Below are 17,317 nucleotides of genomic sequence, written 5' to 3'. Positions count from 1 at the left end.
AGGTATTAGCCACTGCTCCCAGCTTTGTGTCATCAGCAAACTTGCTGCCCCTTCATCCAACCATTGATGAACAAGTTAAACAATACTGGGCCCTGCATAGAGCCCTGGGGGACACCACTAAGTGACAGGCTCCAACCTGACTCTGTACCAGTGATCGTGTCCCTCTGGGATCTGCCACTCAGCCAGTTCTCATTCCAGCCCACTGTCCACTCAACCAGCTCACACTTCTTGCCTCTGAGAATATCGTGAGGGGAAAGTGAGGTGGGTGAAAAAGGATTTTGCTTTCTTCTTTGAGTATGGACTACTCTCCATTCCGCTTTTCCTTCACAGCTGGTATCTGCTCCTTGCTGGGGGATGGACAGAGGATCCCCTTGATCTGCAGTTGTTCCTGGTGGCTGCTCCTGTCTTAGGGAGGCCAGAGGAGAGTGTCTCCCTCTTTGATTCTCTAATACTTCTCAACCTTTCTGCTTTTTCTCGTAACTCTGCTTCCAGGCTGAGCAGTTCATCCGCCTGCTCACATCTGCTGCCATCTCTGTACAATCCACTGAGAGGTTCAGGCAATCCCTACGGCCTGAAGCCCGGGCAGCTTTTGGCATGTTTTGCATGTCTTTTTGGGAGCTCTGCCTGGGTCGCTGCATCTTTTTTTGGTAAGTTTAGAGGACTTGGTTCCCTGCCGAGAGGGGAAACATATTTGAGCTCCCTCAGTAAGTGTAATGACCAGCAACTGAGTAAACTGCCTGTGCTGCAGCGCCCTGGTGCCCTTCCCGCTCCGCTCCCCGGAGCCCGTTAAATCTCCCGCGGATGTTCCAGGCATCCTGTTCGGCTGCCGAGGGCTGCGGGGCCCGGGGCTGCTGCTCGCGTGTCCCTGAGCTCGGGGACGATGCCGAGAGGCAACGAGTCGCGAAGTCCTCTCTGAGGGGGATGATGATCTTCCCTCCTGGTCTCTGCCCTGCCCCGCCGGTTCGAGGTGAAATGCCTGCGGGGCTGAGGCACTGAGCAGGCCCCCCGCGCGCTGCCGCAGGCCCTCAGCGGACACAAGGTGGGCCCTGCCCGCCCGCCACTTTAAATGGCCTCCCGCTGCCCGCCCCCCCGCCCGTCTTTAACCAATGGCTGCGCAGTTTTCCCTGACGGACGCGCGATGTAGTCAATAGAAGGCAGCCAGGAGGATCGATGGCGCGGCTTGTTTCAAGCTTCCCTCCCTCCACAGGGTCGACCAGGGGGGCGGGATGAGGGGAGGGCGGGCCGCGTTCGATAGGCTGTTGAGTGTGATGGGCAGCTACTCCAGCCAAGCGCGAGGCAGGGCGGGCTGGCCGGTGCTCCCCCGGCGCGGGCGGAGCAGGGCCGGGCAGTGGAGCCGCCGAAGGCCACCATGTTCCAGGGCGGCGAGGCCGAGCCGGCCAAGCCTAGCTCCAGGTTCGGCAGCGGGGGAGGCTCGGGGGGGGAGAAAGAGCCGCTCGGCGGCGCGGAGCCCGCGGCAGGGCTTTATTCGGTCGCGGGGGGTGCGGCGCTCCGGCTGAGGGACGGGCGGGAGGGCGCTGGCTGAGGGGGGTCGTGTCGCTGCTGAGGGGCCTCTTCGCCCCGTCCCTGCGGTGCCGGGGCCGGCGCAGGGCCGGTGCCCCCGCCGTGCCTCAGTTCCCCTGTGCCGCACCCCGGGGCTGGGCCGGGTGGGCGGGAGCGGTCGCGGTGCGCCCCCGGCGGGGCCGCCCGAGCTGGGGCAGCGCCCGCGGGACTTCAGTGCCCGGCCCGGCCCTGGGGCGCCGGTGAGGAGTCCCCGGGGAGGGGCGCGGCTGCTCCGTGAGGCTGTGAGATCCAGCACGAACGCCGGCTTGTTTCCGCCCTGCGAAGTTGAAATATATTGTTATATATTTGGAGGAGGGCATATCTCCCGAGTACTGCAGGGAGCGAGTGCACTGATTAACCCGTCTGTGAGGCTGCGGCGTGCAGGAGGGAGGGAGGGAGGGAGGGAAGGAAGGGTTTGGGAATTGTGTAACAATGCTTTAAGTTTGCCTGGGTTCTAGTCTCTCTGAGCTGTGACCTGGTTGTAAAAGACTTTTGAGGATGCTCTGCCCTTGGTATGGTCCCTGGGAAGCGTCTGTTCTCACAGGACCTTTGAAACCACGTTTAAGGCATAAACTGGGCAGGGCTAGACTGCAGCCCGTTGTAAGGTGTTAGTTAACAGCGAGCAAAGGGGGTGTCACAGCTTTGTTCCAGCGGCGTGGGGTGTGTTCGTGGCTCCTGGGAGCAAAGATGGAGCCACCCACAGCTCGGTACCAGGTTTAAGGTGCACTGTGTCCACAGCTTGTTCTGTTCATTCCCTAAACAAAAGTTTGTTTAGTGGGAATGCAAATCCTTTTGCAGTTCTTGATATGTAGAAGTTTCTCTGTTTAAAACTGAGCCTAATTCCAAATCCCTGCAGTGACTACAAACAGCTGTGAAAGTGGGAAAAAAAAATAACTCATCCTAAGATGAAAATCTTTCTGAGGACATTTTGCGTTTTGAGAACGTCAAAATTACTGTTAGAAATAAATGATGCTAAAAAGATTTTAAATGGAACCTTTCACTTAAGTAATTGTCCAGTGAGATGTGTTTCCAGTGATCCTGTTAATGTGCACGGCAATAGAGCAAACATCTGGTTTGCTGAATCAAATTAACTGCCTGGTTTTATTTTATTAAACTTTAATAATGACACTTTGTGTTTTTAAGGAAGCTTTGCTTTTCCAAAATGAAACAAGGGATTGCATGTCTAAGAGTTTCTAAAAGCAAAGTAGTACAGATTTGTATCATTCTGCTGTTACACATGGTAAAGAAGCATTGCTTAAACTTACCCTCAATTCATTCTGTTTTACTTCTGTGTTAGAACTGTCTGAAAACTGGTGGGAGCTCAGTGTTTAACTTTCAGGCAGAACTAAAAAAAATATGTATTTATTTATGTAGAAGGTGTGTTGAAGTAATGGATAAGTCTTCCACCCCTTCCATAGGTTGGCTGAAAGGTTCAATGAGGAAAGCGCATTCAAATTCAAGTGTGTTCAAATGCAGAGAGGAAAAAAAGATCAGAAGAACTAATTAAAATTCTTCAAATCTGCCAGAAGAGAACAAAGCAATTAGTAGAGGCTTTTAAACTTGCAGGGTAGGGCTCTTGATTTAGCTATTCTAGATGAATTGGCAGACTTCTGTTTTGCTGGAGAGGAGGGGGAGAAAGGCTGATTTAGATTCCACAGAAGACAATTTTATTTTTTTTTTTTACTGCTTAAAAAGAAAACACCTTCCCTTCTGCCCTTCTCCCAAAGGAAGAAAGACCCAACATACCTGGCTACAAGACTCAAAAATGTCTCTATGTAAACCGACATAATACCAACGTAAACTAAAATGACTATAAAGTATAAACTGAAGTTACTATACAGTGTGTGTTGGATTTCCATGTACTCTGCTGAAGCAGCTCACTCTGGCTCACCGAGCTTGGTGGGGTTCACAGGCAGAATCCGATTTTCTTATTTGCTGTGTGGGGACTTCACATCCCACTCTGGTCTAGAACTGAGTGCACAGGAGTACAGGGAGCCAGTAGTGCTCTAGAGACTGCACAGCAGGAAAATAGCTTTGTATTCTCCTACGTTTTTGGCTGAGGGGAAGGAGTGCAAAGCCCTGTCCTCTTTGCTGTCACCAGCTGGCAAACTTTGTTGCTGTACTCAAGATTGTTTTTGGTAATTCCTGTGAATGACTTAGTTATCTGACTTGGCATTCGTTAGAATTTTATGAACCTGGTGTCACAGTCACTTGAAAGTTTATGGAGTGCTTGGAAGGTTCCCAGCATTTAGAGGTTTCTGAGATTGAGGTGGCAAATGCACTTTGTGTATGTAGGGTTATTTTGGGTGATGCTGGCAGGAAAGGTCGCTTGTGCTGATTTCCAAGTGCTTCATAAGCACCTCTAGTGATGCCTCTGGCTTATTCATTGAACAGTAGGGTGTTCTTAGTGTGGATACTGAGCTGAAAATGGGAGGACAATATAAGATTAATCAATGTTGGATTTCTTTTGATGCTTAATTCAGTTTGTTTACTGAATAAGCAAGACTTTTAATCTTAAAATGGTGTTTCTCTAGAATTTTCTTTTACAATAGGTCTTAAAACACGTTACAGGAATGAGAAGTAATTATGACTGGTTGTTATTCTTACACCAAAAAAGTCTGAATGTAGTTATTTTGTTATTCCCCTCTATGCTTGTAGGCATATGTTAAGCAAACAGCATGGTAAAGGGAGTGAATCTGTGGTACAAGAGACTCCAGCCAAATAAATAACATTTTTCTTCCTTTCAATCACTTTGCTCATATACTGAGTATACTTGGAATGCAAGAGAGACTAGATGCATTAAAAAAAAGTATCTGAAAAGAATGGGTAAAGTCAAAAATCATTGAAATTAGGTGAGAGAAGCCCCTTTTAACAGAAGCCCCTTCCCAAAGTACTTTTCTATAGCATTCCCTTTTCCTTCAGTCTCCCTGGTTTAAATACTTAAACTGCCTTGTGGTTTCTGGACCATTGTGAATGCTCGAAATACATAATTTTCCTATGCAATGTCTGCTTTAATAGTGGGTTTAGATCTTCTAAGATATGTGGAAAGCACATAGGATAGTTGGCTCTGTAGTCTGACGGACACGAAATTGTAAATAAACCTTCTGCTTTGTGTGATCTAACCTGTGCCATGGACAAGAAATTGTCCTGTCTGCTGAAATTCTGGTTACTCATCAAGCTTAAATTAAATTCACGGTCATGCTAAGGATTAAAATATTGAAATTGGGCAGCAAAGACAGTCTCTCTGAGGCCCCTATTATCTATGAAAACTATTACCAGATTAAAAGAGGAACTTTTTTCTCCTTCCTCCCAAAGAGCCTAGAACTGCTCTCTGCATCTTGAGATCTGAAATGCATGTGAAGCTCATTTTCTAACAGGGCAGCCAAATACCTCTGCTTCTGTGAAATGAAATCTTAAACTGGAGTAGATCTTGGCTCCAAGAGGAACCTTGGAGATAGCTCACCTGAAGTGGAGTGCTGCAGTCTCGTCTAGGGAGAGGAGGGATTGTATTAATTCACTGACGTTTGACTTGTGTTCAGGTTGAGTGGGATGAAGATGTTGCAATTTATAACTGTTGTCTTGGTTTAAAAGTAAAGGCTAGTTTAGGTCCCAGATGAAGGGTTCAGATGAGAATTAATAAAATTGAGTTCAGCTGCTTAGACTGTGGGTAATTGGTCAAGTAGATGTAACTGTAAAGATTATTTCTGATGCAGAATCTCAGAATCATTAAGGTTGGAAAAGACCTCTGAGATCATCAAGTCCAACCTCTGCTTGTCAACTAGACCAGAGCATTAAGTGACACGTTCAGTCATTTCTTGAACACCTCCAGGGATGGTGGCTCCACCACCTCCCTAGGCAGCCCATTCTAACATTTAACAACCCATCCAGTGAAGGAATTCTTCCTGATGTCCAACCTGGACCTCCCCTGGCACAGCTTGAGGCTGTTACTTCTTGTCCTGTCCCTTGTTCCCTGGGAACAGAGCCCACCCCCACCCCCACCCCCACCCCCACCCCACCCCCACCCCACCCCCACCCCCACCCCCACCCCCCCGGCTCCCCTCTCCTGTCAGGGAGTTGCAGAGCCAGAAGGTCCCCCCTGAGCCTCCTTTTCTCCAGGCTGAGCCCCCCCAGCTCCCTCAGCCGCTCCTGCTTCTCCAGCCCGTTCCCCAGCTCTGTTCCCTTCCCTGGATATGCCCCAGCCCCTCAGTGTCCCTTGTCTGAGGGGCCCAGAACTGCCCCCAAGGCTGGAGGTGCCTCAGCAGTGCCAGCACAGGGATGGGCACTGCCCTGGTCCTGTGGCCACACTATTTCTGATACAGCCCAGAGGCCATTGGCCTCTTGCCCACCTGGGCACACACCAGCTCATGTTCAGCCCCTGGCACCAAGTACCCCCAGGTCCTTTTCCACTAGACTGCTTTTCAGCCATGCCTCAGTATCCATTGCTTTCTTGTGCTTTTTCTGTTAATTTTCCAATTGATTCCACTGATTCTGCTCCCAAGTAGTGGTTCAGTTCCTTTTCAGAGCTGGACCTGAAGTCTGTTATACAAAACATAGGCATTAACTGTGGACTTACTACCCAAGGACTAGCATGACTTTTGGTAGGTTTTCTAGAAGTCAGTCCATTTCTGCTGTAACCTCCAATTTTTCTGCAGATCTGTTTGATATCCTCTGGTACAAAGCTTTAGTTTTAATGGATTTGCAACTTGACCACTAAAAATCTGGCTTTTTGGTATTCCACTTCTCCGTTCTGACTCTACACCAACTACTATGATAACTGATGGTTGAGTTGGCAAATTTTTTAGTAGTTCTGAAATGTCTGCTTTTAAATAAAAGTCGTTGGATTTGAGTTGTATCAGGGATGCATAGTTGGTATGTGCAGTTTAGCAGAAAGTCTGATTCCGTAATGGTTATTTTTAAAACTCTAACCAGTCATATGGCTTCTCTTAATCTTCTGTTGCTTCTGGAACACCACAGGGAGAGTAGTCATTTGTGCTGCTGGCACCGTTAGCATCGTTCCAAGTAATCATGGATAGCTTTATGATCAAATTGACTCACCAGGAGGTTGGCAAAATTTGTGCTGAACTTGGGAATACTTTATTAGAACAGCTCTTGAAAAGTAGATACTGGGCACAGCAGAATTACCTGAGGTAATTTAAAGTCAGAATAGTTACATACAAGGGAGAGTGGGAAGAGGTCATCAAATATGTTGAATGCTATAAATTTTAAATGAACTTTTGTATCTTGCTCTTCATTCTGTGATGCAGGGTATTGAAGCCCCCGGGAGGAGGTTCTAGTAATCTCTTTGGGAGTACAGAAGAAGTGTCTTCTTCAAGCAGACCACACCGGATGGCATCCAATATTTTTGGAGCATCAGAACAACCTCAAAACATTCCAAAAAGAACAAACCCTCCAGGTAAGACCTGCCCCCTCTTTCTGTGCTATTAGGCTCCGAGTTGCAGCACAGAACTGGTTTCATGTTCCTAAAGTGGAACACTGTGATCTTTTTTATGTTGCATTTTTGCATATTGAGCAGGCTTGAACAACAAATCACCTCAGACTTTTGAATATATGAATATTTCGGTGATCTGCATGTTCACAAACTTTTTAGCACATCACCCAAATGTTAATTCTTTCCAAGTTGAGGTCTAGGAAATGATGAAAGGAAACAGATTCTGTTCTAGAGCTGTGTCAGCAGTTAGCTGCAGTGGGCACAGCCCTGAATCTGAGATCCACTGGTGAATTGTTGTAACAAAGGTTTTCAGCTAGGCAAACAAAAGCAAGTCCCTAGGCAGCAGGGCTCTGGAAGTCCTTGAGTTCCGATATCTTTTTAAATATTTTCATATAGAGTGATAAAACTAAGTCATCTTGGGAAAAAAAAAAATCTAACAACTGCCTTGCAGGAGGAAAAGAAAGTGGCATTTTTGAGGACTCTAGTTCGGCTCAGCCTCGTCCGCGCATGAATCCACCTGGTGGGAAGACGAGCAATATCTTTGGGTCTCCTGTCTCTCCCAGCATTGTGCGAGCACACCCCAACAAGCCCAAGGTATTTGTACTTCTGTTGCTGTCAGAGCAAGAAGCAGCTCCAGGGGTCCTCTCACACTCTGTCACAGTGCTCTCTTTAAGAACAGACCTGAATTGTGCACAGAGGGACTTTGAGTTAGACAGTTATATTCCCAAAATCTCTTTGATAGCTTGTTATTTTGGGTGCATCACATCTCTGCAGGCTCTGCAGTTTGCTATAAAAGTATTAATTAGACTCTGGATATATGTTCAAAAAAAAAAAAAAAAGGAAAAGAGAAAAAAACTTTTGATCATTCTTGTGAGGTGCAGCTGGAGTTCTTGACAGAGCCAAGAGGCATTTAAGGTGGATAGGGAGGAGATATTTCTCCTTATTCTGCAGTTTGCTAGAGGTGATCTTGATTCAAATTTGGGAATTTGGTGAACCCCAGTGAGCTACAGTCATAAACCTTCATGTGGCCTGACTGTGCACTTTGTCTCCCTTAAGTACCTGTATCTACAGTCACTGTGAAAGCACTTCAGCAGGAGATTAGGCTTAAGTGATCAACAGTGAAAAAGTGAACTTGGGATCAGCCATGGTGTCAGGCCCAGCAGATGCTTGATTTGTGGTAGATGACAGTGTCTCTTTGCAACTGTAATAACTGTAATTGTTATACATATTTTATACAGTTGGGTTTAGATCTTAAACCTGTGATGTGTAATAGTTGCTTGTAGTTATGACCAAATCTGGGTTTGGGTAAAAAGCAGGATACGTTGCCAGTTATTTTATTTCTGTATTTAGGTGCCCTATATGCAGATTTACAACCTGCTGCCTTACTCTAAGTAGATACTAATAAGTGAGTAGCTATTATGTTGATAATGAGGTGGTATAGAATAACCTCCTGGCTACTGCAGAAATTAACTCTGTCCTGGCCAGAACCAGGACATTATTTACCCCTTATTCTATACAATCATGTCATTTCCGTAGTCAATGAATGAACCTCTAAGATGTCTTTTGAGTTCATTTAGTCCAGGACTGTGGGTTCTATCCATCCTAAAATGTCTCCCAGGGCAGGAGGCTTGGTGTGCTGTCAGCTGGTTCAAGCTGCACAGGGAGGTCTGGACTGGTGTATCTGGAGCAATCCATCCTCATTGTCCATGGTAGCTATGGCACACAGTGGCAGTGTCATTCAGCAACCACTGTCGTACAATTCAACATTACAGACTGTTCTTACCCAAAAATCAAATCCCTTTGAAGGACACATTGTGTTTCCCTGTCCTTCTGCATTACCCATCAAGTGCAAAAATTCAAGGACTTGGTGTGTCCTTGAGCAAAAACAAATCCATGGATGGATTTGCCTTTGCTTGAAGCAGAACTAATCCAAACTGCCTTGCCCAACATATGCCTTGTATGCACCACAGGGCCTTTATCCCCTTCTGTGGTACATAGTGGTTTTGATTGGGCAGGACCAGCTCGATTGGTAGAGCCTCAGGTGTTAATTAACTAGCTGGCCTTTGCTAAATGTAGATCTCAGTGTTTGAAGGTCCCACCACCCATTGCTTTTAATGTGGTTTTTAACAGTGCATTGTACTGTTCAACTTTCCCAGAGGCTGGTGCATAACTGGGAATGTGACACACCTACTCAATCCCGTGCTCCCTGGCCCAGGTGTCTGTGAGGCCTTTTTTGAAATGAGTCCCATTGTCCGACTCAGTTCTCTCTGGGGTGCCATGTTGCCACAGGACTTGCTTTTCCAGGCCCAGGATGGTGCTCCAGGCAGTGCTGTGAGGCACAGGGTGCATCTCCAGCCATCCAGTGTTTATTCCCACCACTGTCAGCATGTAGCACTTGCCTTGGCAGGTTTGGGGAGAGTGATGTAATCAATCTGCCAGGCCTCCCCCTATTTATAGTTTGACCGTTGCCCCCTACACCTCAGACGCTTTACCTGCTTGGCAGCACATGTTCTACAGTTATGGATAACCTGGGAGATGGTGTCCATATTTAAGTCCACCTCTTGATCATGAGCCCCTCTGGATGTTGCATCTCTTCCCTGTTGACCTGAGTCGTTATGGGCCCACAGAGCCAGAAATAATTCACCCTTTTGTTGCTACTCCATATCCACCTGAGACACTTAAATTTTGGCAGCTCAATCCATCTATCCGTTGTTGCGCTGTTCTTCAGCAGCTCGACACGATGGACTTTCACAGCCAATCTCCCTACCCAGGCAGTGATGTCTTGCTACGCTTCAGCAGCCCAGATGGGTTTCCCTCTGAGCTGCCAATTGGCCTTTTTCCCTTGGTCCAACCACTCCCACAGAGCATTTACCACAATCTACGAGTCAGTGGAGAGGTAGAGTGTGGGCCATTTCTCTTTTTCAGTGATACCTAAAGGCAGCTGGACAGCCTGCAGCTTTGCAGCCTCGCTTGATCCGCCTTGTCTCCCTTAATGGCTTCTGCGACTCCCCGCATAGGACCCCGTATGGCAGCTTTCCGTTGTGCGTGTGTCCCTACAATGCGGCAGGAACTGTCAGGGAAGAGAGTGTGTCACCTTTCATTTCCTGGTAGCTGATTATATGGTGGGGCCTCCTCAGCACGTGTCACCTTCTCCTCATCCTCTTCTGATGATGGTCTGAAATTTTGGCCTTCAGGCCAATTCGTCATGAATTCCAAGATCTCTGGGTGATTGGGGTTTCCTGTCTGAGCTCTCTCTATGATCAGTGATCCACTTGCTCCACGGGGCAGCAGTGGCATGGTGTGTAGAGGGGACTTTCCCTTTGAACATCCAGCCCAGCACTGGCAGTCAGGGTGCCAGGAGGAGCTGTGCTTCAGTGCCAGTCACTCCTGAGGCAGCTCAAACTCCTTCAGAAGCTGCCAGGATCTCTTTTTCAATTTGAATGTAACAGGCCTCAGATCCTTTGTATCCCTGACTCCAGAACCCCAGGAGTCATCCTTGGGTCTCTCCCCAGGTACTTTTTGCCAGAGACTCCAGGAAGGACCGTTCTCCCTGGCTGCAGTGTAGAGCACGGTTTTTTACATCCTATCCAGTCCTGACTGGCCCAAGGATTACTACATGAGCAGTCTCCTGTTTATTGTTTTCAAAACCTTGTTGTTGCTCAAGGCCCCACTTGAAATCATTCTTCCATGTCACTGGATAGAGAAGGCTGACAAACTGACTGTAATTTGGAATAATCATCCTCCAAAAACTCACAGTGCCCAGGAAAGCCTGTGTTTCCTTGTTGCTGGTTGCTGGGGACATAGCCGGTGTTTTCTTAACCACATCCATTGGAATCTGACAATGTCTTACCACTTTACTCCTAAAAACTGAATTTCCTGGGCAGGTCCCTTGACCTTAATTTGCTTTATGGCAAAACCAGCATTCAGGAGGGTCTGGATTATCTTCTCCCCTTTCTCAAAAACTGCCTCTGCCGTGTTGCCCCACACAATGATGTCATCAATGTAGTGTAAGTGTTCTGGAGCCTCACCCTTTTCTAGTGCAGTCTGGATCAGTCCGTGGCAAACGGTGGGCTGTGTTTCCAGCCTGGGGCAATTGGTTCCAGGTGTACTGCACACCCCTCCAGATGAAAGCCAGCTGTGGCCTGCACTCTGCTGCCAAAGGGATGGAGCAGAACTCATTAACAGTGTCGATGTTGGCTGCCTTGGACTCCAGTTTGTACTGAAGTTCCAACGTGTCCAACACAGCGGCATCAGTGGTGGAGTGACTTCAGGCCACGATAGTCCACTGTCAGTCTCCACTCTCCACTGGACTTACACACTGGCCCTGTAGGGCTATTAAAGGGGGTGCAAATCTTGCTGACCGCTCCCTGGCTCTACAGTTCACAAACTATGTCGTGGATGGGGCTCGCAGAGTCCCAGTTGGTGTGGTATTGTCAGTGGTGTCAGTTTGTTCTCCTCCTTTCATTGACATCACTGCCAATGAGTCGATGTATGATGATGGTGCTCTCTGTATAAACTTCTGCCCCAGGGATTGTGTGCACTGGTCCTCATCTGGATCTACAGGGCACTGCTTGTTATTTGAATCCCTATGGATTACTTCCAGCACAGCTGATTATCTGAGGTACTGGATACCTTTCTCCATGATGTTCCACCTGCTTGGGTCCACTACTAGAACATCCTTGGAAAAGGGTGCCTTTCCTTCACGCCTGACAGGAGTCGCCTGCAGAGGCTGAGAGTTTCTGTTCTCTTCCCAATCCTGTGTTCAGCGCCTGTATCCCAGGACAGGGATCCTACTTGCTTGGCTTCACCACCATCTGGTTTCATATTGTGGGCCGCAATATCCCAGCTCTGGAACAGCCAGGTCACCAGGGGCTCTCTCAGCTGGAGGCTGAAATCTTTTCGCATATCTTGCAGCTGGCCCTGCCTCTTATCTCTGGCCCTGCCTCTTCCTCCTGTTCTGAGGGCCCTGCTTCCTCCTCATCCCTCACTGGGAGAACTGATTTGGTCTTGGATTTATTCTTCTATATAGGGTTGCCTGCTACTGGCACAAGTTGTTCCTCTGGTTCAGCTGCAGTTTGAGTGGCCATGGTGCCTGTTGCTCTGCTTTCCTTCTACTCCCCCTGAGGATTCTGTCTGGTGATGAGCAGTGTCTAATAAATAGCAGCCAGGGCCCAGCACCTTGCAATAAGTTCTCTGGAGTTGCCACAGCATTCTCTTGTCAAAGATTCTCCGCTTCATCAGGGTCCTGTGGTTGTTCAGAGGTGAACTTCCAAACCATTTCTCCAAAAGCTGGCCCATTTTCTCCCACATTCCATGACACTCATGACTATCCACCCTTGGGGCAGATGTCCAAATACCTCCATAGAAATCTCTTGACTAAACAGTGCAGTGTGGACTGCACTGAGGAGACCTGGCAGACTTAACAACAAGAACATGCTTTCATTAATATCCAAAGGGAATTCAAGATTCTCAAAGGCTGTTGTAACAAGCCTGAAGGAGAAAAAAGGGGTGAAAAGCTGGGGTAAATCATTCTCCCCTGTTCTTCCCACAGACTGGGTGTGATTATTAGTGGACTCCCAAAGGTAAGGGCAGGAGAGCAGCACTGAACATACATCCCAAATGACCCTCGCTGCCCTTGTTGTTATCATGTCATAAACCAATATCCCACAGTGCAGCAACAGAGCAATCCTGATCCCTCTCCCTGCTCTGAAAAATATCATCACAAGGAGCACATATTGCATATATGGGAATATATACAGGATTAGGTACCACACCCACATGAACAGACCAAGCAATATTTTGACCAGTGGCTCCTTACCTGATACAACAAATGTTTAGATCAAATTTGTTTCCAACTCACTCTGGACAGCTCTGTTATTATCTCAACCCTTCATACCCCATGTTGGGTGGCAAATAAGTCTGTTGGGGCTTAGGAATGGTATTCCCCAATTTAGTGTTCCCACTGAAACACTCCAAACCTCACACCACTTGCTCACTCCGCCCTCCCCCATGGCAGAACTGGAGGAGAGAATTGGAGGCACAAAAGGTGAAGATCATGGGTTGAGATAAGAACAATTTGCTGGAAACAGCAATGAAATAAGAAATTAACAGTAACAGCAACAATATTAATAACAGAGTGTGCAAGAAAGGCTTAACCTTTTATGCATATTCTGAGTAGTGTTTGGGGCAGTAAGAAAGGAGGAAAAATAAGACTGGGAGCTAGGTTTTCTCAGGAGTAGTGCTGTTGGTGTAGGAGAGAGCTTTGCTTTGTTCCTCTGTACCCCTTTATTGGGATGGTCACTGTTTCCTTTTTAGAAATGTAACATTAATTCCCATGAATTCCTGACTAAATGGAGGACAACACTTCAGAAATTCCTGTCTTTAATTAGAGTACTGGAATTGTGGGAAATACTGGGGTGGAAAGGAGACAGCATATTTACAAAAACTACTGCAAATTGAGTTTCATGGCTGGGAAAACACACCTCTCTAAAGTGTGACTCTGTATTTGTGACAGTCAATTGGGATTGTTGGGGAAGTGGTCTTAAGAGGTTTTGTTTATTACCTGACCGTTGGGATACTTGCTGAAGACAGGAATTGCTGAATATAAATAAGGTCCTCAGGGGCTGCTTATGTTCTAGTTGTGTGTGCCAAACTTCTCCTGGGTGGTAGTGGGTGCTCAACAGGAATGGTAATTCCAGACCTTACGATCAGTGAATCCTTAAGGTTGCAGAAGACCTCTAAGATGGAGTCCAGCTGTTAGCCCAGCTCTGCTGTGCTTACCATTTTGAGGATCCACTGTAGCCTCTTCACCCATGTTTCAATGAATTGTCTGAGATGGGCACCTTGCCATAACAGGAGTTTTGTCCCCCTGCTTTTGGGGTTCTGTAGTGGAGGAGGGGATGAAGAGCTGCACACGGTGCCTGCAGCTGTTTGCTTTTACTGTAATCAACATATAAACTTAGATCAGAAACAAAGCAAAACTTTCAGAAGGCTTTTGTGACAGACTTGATGTTTGAGAACGATAATACACTAAGACAGTTCTTGATTTCTTTGCAGGATCACATTGTCTTGAAAGAAGATGAAACGCCAAAGAAGCTAGAAGGTCAGCAAGAGAGATTCCCTTCTCTGTGCTCTTTGAGAAGATATGCTCTGAGGAATAGTTTCTTATGCTTCCACTTAAACACCAGCCTTAGTCTCATGTTTTTGGGATAATATACTGAGAAGTCAGAGATCTAATCTGTTGTCTAAGGAAGATGGCTTTCTTCCTCCTTTGAGGAGAACATAGGCATGAGTCTTGCTACTCTATGTCTGTGTGTTTATGCTTTGCTTGATACCATGTGTGTATATATAGATGTATATGGAATCTGTATATAGCAAAACATCCTATCAGGTTACTTCTTCCTCCCTTGCCATCTCCTTCAAGTGTGTAATCTTGGCCTTCTGTAATTTTAAATAACAAATAGCTGACTGAAAGAATGTATTATTGCTCAGCCAGTTGTTAAAGAGTGATGGGAACCCTGCTTTTCAACTCAGGATGAAAGGATTGATTGGTACTTTGTATCTCTTAATTTCCTGAAACTGCCAAACTCATTCTGAAGGTGTATTGCTGAGCCTCCATATTCTCGTTAGAAAGATTGCTGAAGGAAGAGAGGAATTGTTGTGGAAAGTGAAATTCTTTTCTCAGCACCTGTTTCCTTCAGGAAAAATGAACAGATAATGGGAAACCTTGGTGTGCTGGGGATGGAAGACATGGGAAATAATATAGTCTACAGAAAATGAGGCACTTTGTGGACTACAGAATGGTGATGTAATGATCTAACCCCTTTTCTTTTATGCAGCTACAGAAAATGTCAAACCACAGCTGGAAGATGGAGGCAAGAAAAAAGATGTGGGCAAAGAGGAGCAATGCAAAGAGCCAGAACCCAAGATAGACAATCACGAACCCCGCCTGGGGCCAAGGCCACGCTCACACAACAAAGTCCTCAATCCACCTGGGGGGAAATCCAGCATTGCCTTCTATTAGGGTCATCAGGGCACTGTCCCTAATGGAGTCTGCACAGAAACTCTTGTCTGTGGTGGCGAGGTCAGTTTATAGACTATTGCTTGTGGGTAGATTCTTAGGCAGATGGATGAGGGTTACGTTAGAGTGCGTAGGAAAGGTAACCTGGTGATTTGGGGAGGGCGGGCTGGGGAGGGAACGGGTGCCCTGTGGAAGATGTAAGTATTGACCTGCCTGGGTGGGTGGCAGGGGGGACATTAGTGTAACTTTGTGAAAGATCAGTGCTACTTTGTGGTGAGTTCCTCAGACTGTTAGGTTGTTAGCTAGCTTGTGGCTCAGGACACTCTAGGGGAGTCAGGCTTGCCCATGCAGCCAACATGTCAAAGATCGTGAATGGGGAGCAGCCTGGAGGTCACACCTGAAGATTCCAAAGTACAGCAGGTAGGCTGGGCTTTCCCCATGGCAGTGGGATGCAGCTTTACGGCGTGAGCTGACTTGCAGTCACGTGAATGTAAATATGTTCCACTGGAACGAGTAGTGCTGCCACTGTTAGAAGTGTCTTCAGTCTTTGGTTCTCTTTCTCCTTTCTTGCTTTGCAACACGTGATTGCTGATACAAGGACAAAATATGCTGAAAGTTTCTTTTATACTCATAAACCATCGCTACGTTTATAAAGATTGTGGTCTTCCCCTCCCAGGTATTCAGGCCTTTCTGATGCCTTTGGTAATCTGCTGATTACAATGACTGGATCTTGACACGTGGCAGTCCAACATACTATTTCACGTAGGTGCTTCTAGAAGACTTTTATTTAAAAGTGCCCTGGTTGAGTGCTTGCACACGTTCTGGTAAAGATGTGGGTGCAAAAAATAGCTTTATGGTACTCTGCACAGAGGCAACTTGAAGTTTACAGTTACCATGGAGAATATGCCCAGGTGTCCAGCCAGGTCACTCTGACCCAGCGTGTGTGGATGCCTTAGCTTTGGCACAGGTTTTCACTTTGCACCCCATGGAAACTATGACTGTTCTCCTCTCTCCACCACAGTGAATTTCCTGTTTGTTTTGTCTGTGCTGACTCTGTTAGTGAATTCTCCTGTCTTGGGTGAGCCTTACCTTTGCCTTTGACTGCCTCGCGTTTCTGTTGGTAAGGTTGGGAGAACTGTGTGGGTTCTCACCAAGCCATAGTTGTTTTTACTGTAGACTATCCTAGTTGGAAAAACAAAGACTTAAGCAATACAAACCTTCTGTTAGTGCTGGCTATTGTAAATCATGTTTGGAAGATGTGCATGATTTGCACAGACATTTTTGGGGTAGGGTTTGTTCTCTGAATGGACTTTTTGATTGTATCCACGACTTTGATATATGAATGTTAACATTAGGTGCTGACTGTTCAATGTATTGAATAGTGACTTTTTAAATCTGATGTATCAAACAGGAGTTGTTCAGGTACACCAAAGAACAAGTGGCCTTATCTGGATGTCCACTGCTGTTCTAGCCCAGGTTCCCTGGGAAGTGCTGCCAGTGAGGGGATGCTGGGCCAGGTGCTAAAGCTCTCTGTGATGGTGGTGCTCTCCAGGCCACAGTTCCCCTGTGGCAGCAGGGTGGGTGATTGCTTGGACACTTATTTGCTTTTTCAAATCGTGAAATATATGGGGCAATGCTAAGGGTAAAACAGCCATGGAGAATAGGGATTTCAGTGTCTTTGTACCTTTCAGATTGGTTTGGAGCTGCCTGTTATTTGTCCCCCTAGGAAAACAAGGCAGTGACTCAAACTACAACCTTGAAATGGATTTTTGTTACTTCCAAACATGTATTTCCTGGCAGCTGCTCCTGAGTCTGTGCTCTCTAGCCTCTGGCTGTCTCAGACACATCTATCTGTTTCAGCTCCTTGTTCCAGTACTTGACAGGAGGCTGTCATGTGGGAAAGTTGACCAGAGGCTGCTTCCTGCACTGCAGGCTCTGGTGCCGTCTGCAATACTGAGCATTTGGCATCTTTTAGTCCCTGATGTGCCTGTCTTTTAAACAGCAACTTCTAACTAGGCCTTAAATTAGTTAAACTATGTTAATTTTCTTGCATTTCTTTCTTTGGAATCTAAACAATGTTTTCAACTCATCAAGTAAGATTGATCTGAGCTTTTCTTGGGGACAGAAGGAGATTGGAAATCAAATGACAGAACATGCAATTGTCAATAAACCTCTGTATTTTGTTACTTCATTGTGTGCTGTAGATGTCTGCTTTTATAAATCAGTCAGTAATCTATTTCAGTGTAGATACAGTCATGAATTTTATTGTCTGAAGCGGGAAAAATTAC

General features: G+C 46.6%; 1 protein-coding gene across 4 annotated transcripts; it reads left to right on the top strand.

Annotated features, from left to right (window-relative positions):
* The first annotated feature begins 1,318 nt into the window (after positions 1 to 1,318).
* Positions 1,319 to 17,220, top strand: JPT2 (Jupiter microtubule associated homolog 2). 4 transcript variants are annotated; one of them, XR_004359951.1, is made up of 6 exons: positions 6,571 to 6,707; positions 6,825 to 6,973; positions 7,461 to 7,603; positions 14,066 to 14,111; positions 14,848 to 15,092; positions 15,706 to 17,220. XR_004359951.1 is itself a non-coding variant. In XM_032704384.1 (5 exons), the coding sequence occupies exons 1-5, from the start codon at positions 1,370 to 1,372 to the stop codon at positions 15,030 to 15,032; spliced, it is 567 nt and encodes a 188-aa protein (XP_032560275.1). In that variant the 5' UTR covers positions 1,319 to 1,369; the 3' UTR covers positions 15,033 to 17,220. The 4 variants fall into 4 exon arrangements, 3 of the variants coding, with proteins under 3 accessions (XP_032560275.1, XP_032560274.1, XP_032560273.1); XM_032704384.1 differs by lacking the exon at positions 6,571 to 6,707 and adding an exon at positions 1,319 to 1,413 and having other exon boundaries at positions 14,848 to 17,220; XM_032704383.1 differs by lacking the exon at positions 6,571 to 6,707 and adding an exon at positions 2,023 to 2,126 and having other exon boundaries at positions 14,848 to 17,220.
* The last annotated feature ends 97 nt before the right edge of the window (positions 17,221 to 17,317 follow it).

The sequence above is a fragment of the Chiroxiphia lanceolata genome, chromosome 16, assembly GCF_009829145.1.
Source record: "Chiroxiphia lanceolata isolate bChiLan1 chromosome 16, bChiLan1.pri, whole genome shotgun sequence".
NCBI classification, from domain to species: Eukaryota; Metazoa; Chordata; class Aves; order Passeriformes; family Pipridae; genus Chiroxiphia; species Chiroxiphia lanceolata.
The sequence above is the reverse complement of the archived record's forward strand: the minus strand, read 5'-3'. Positions and strand labels throughout refer to the sequence as shown.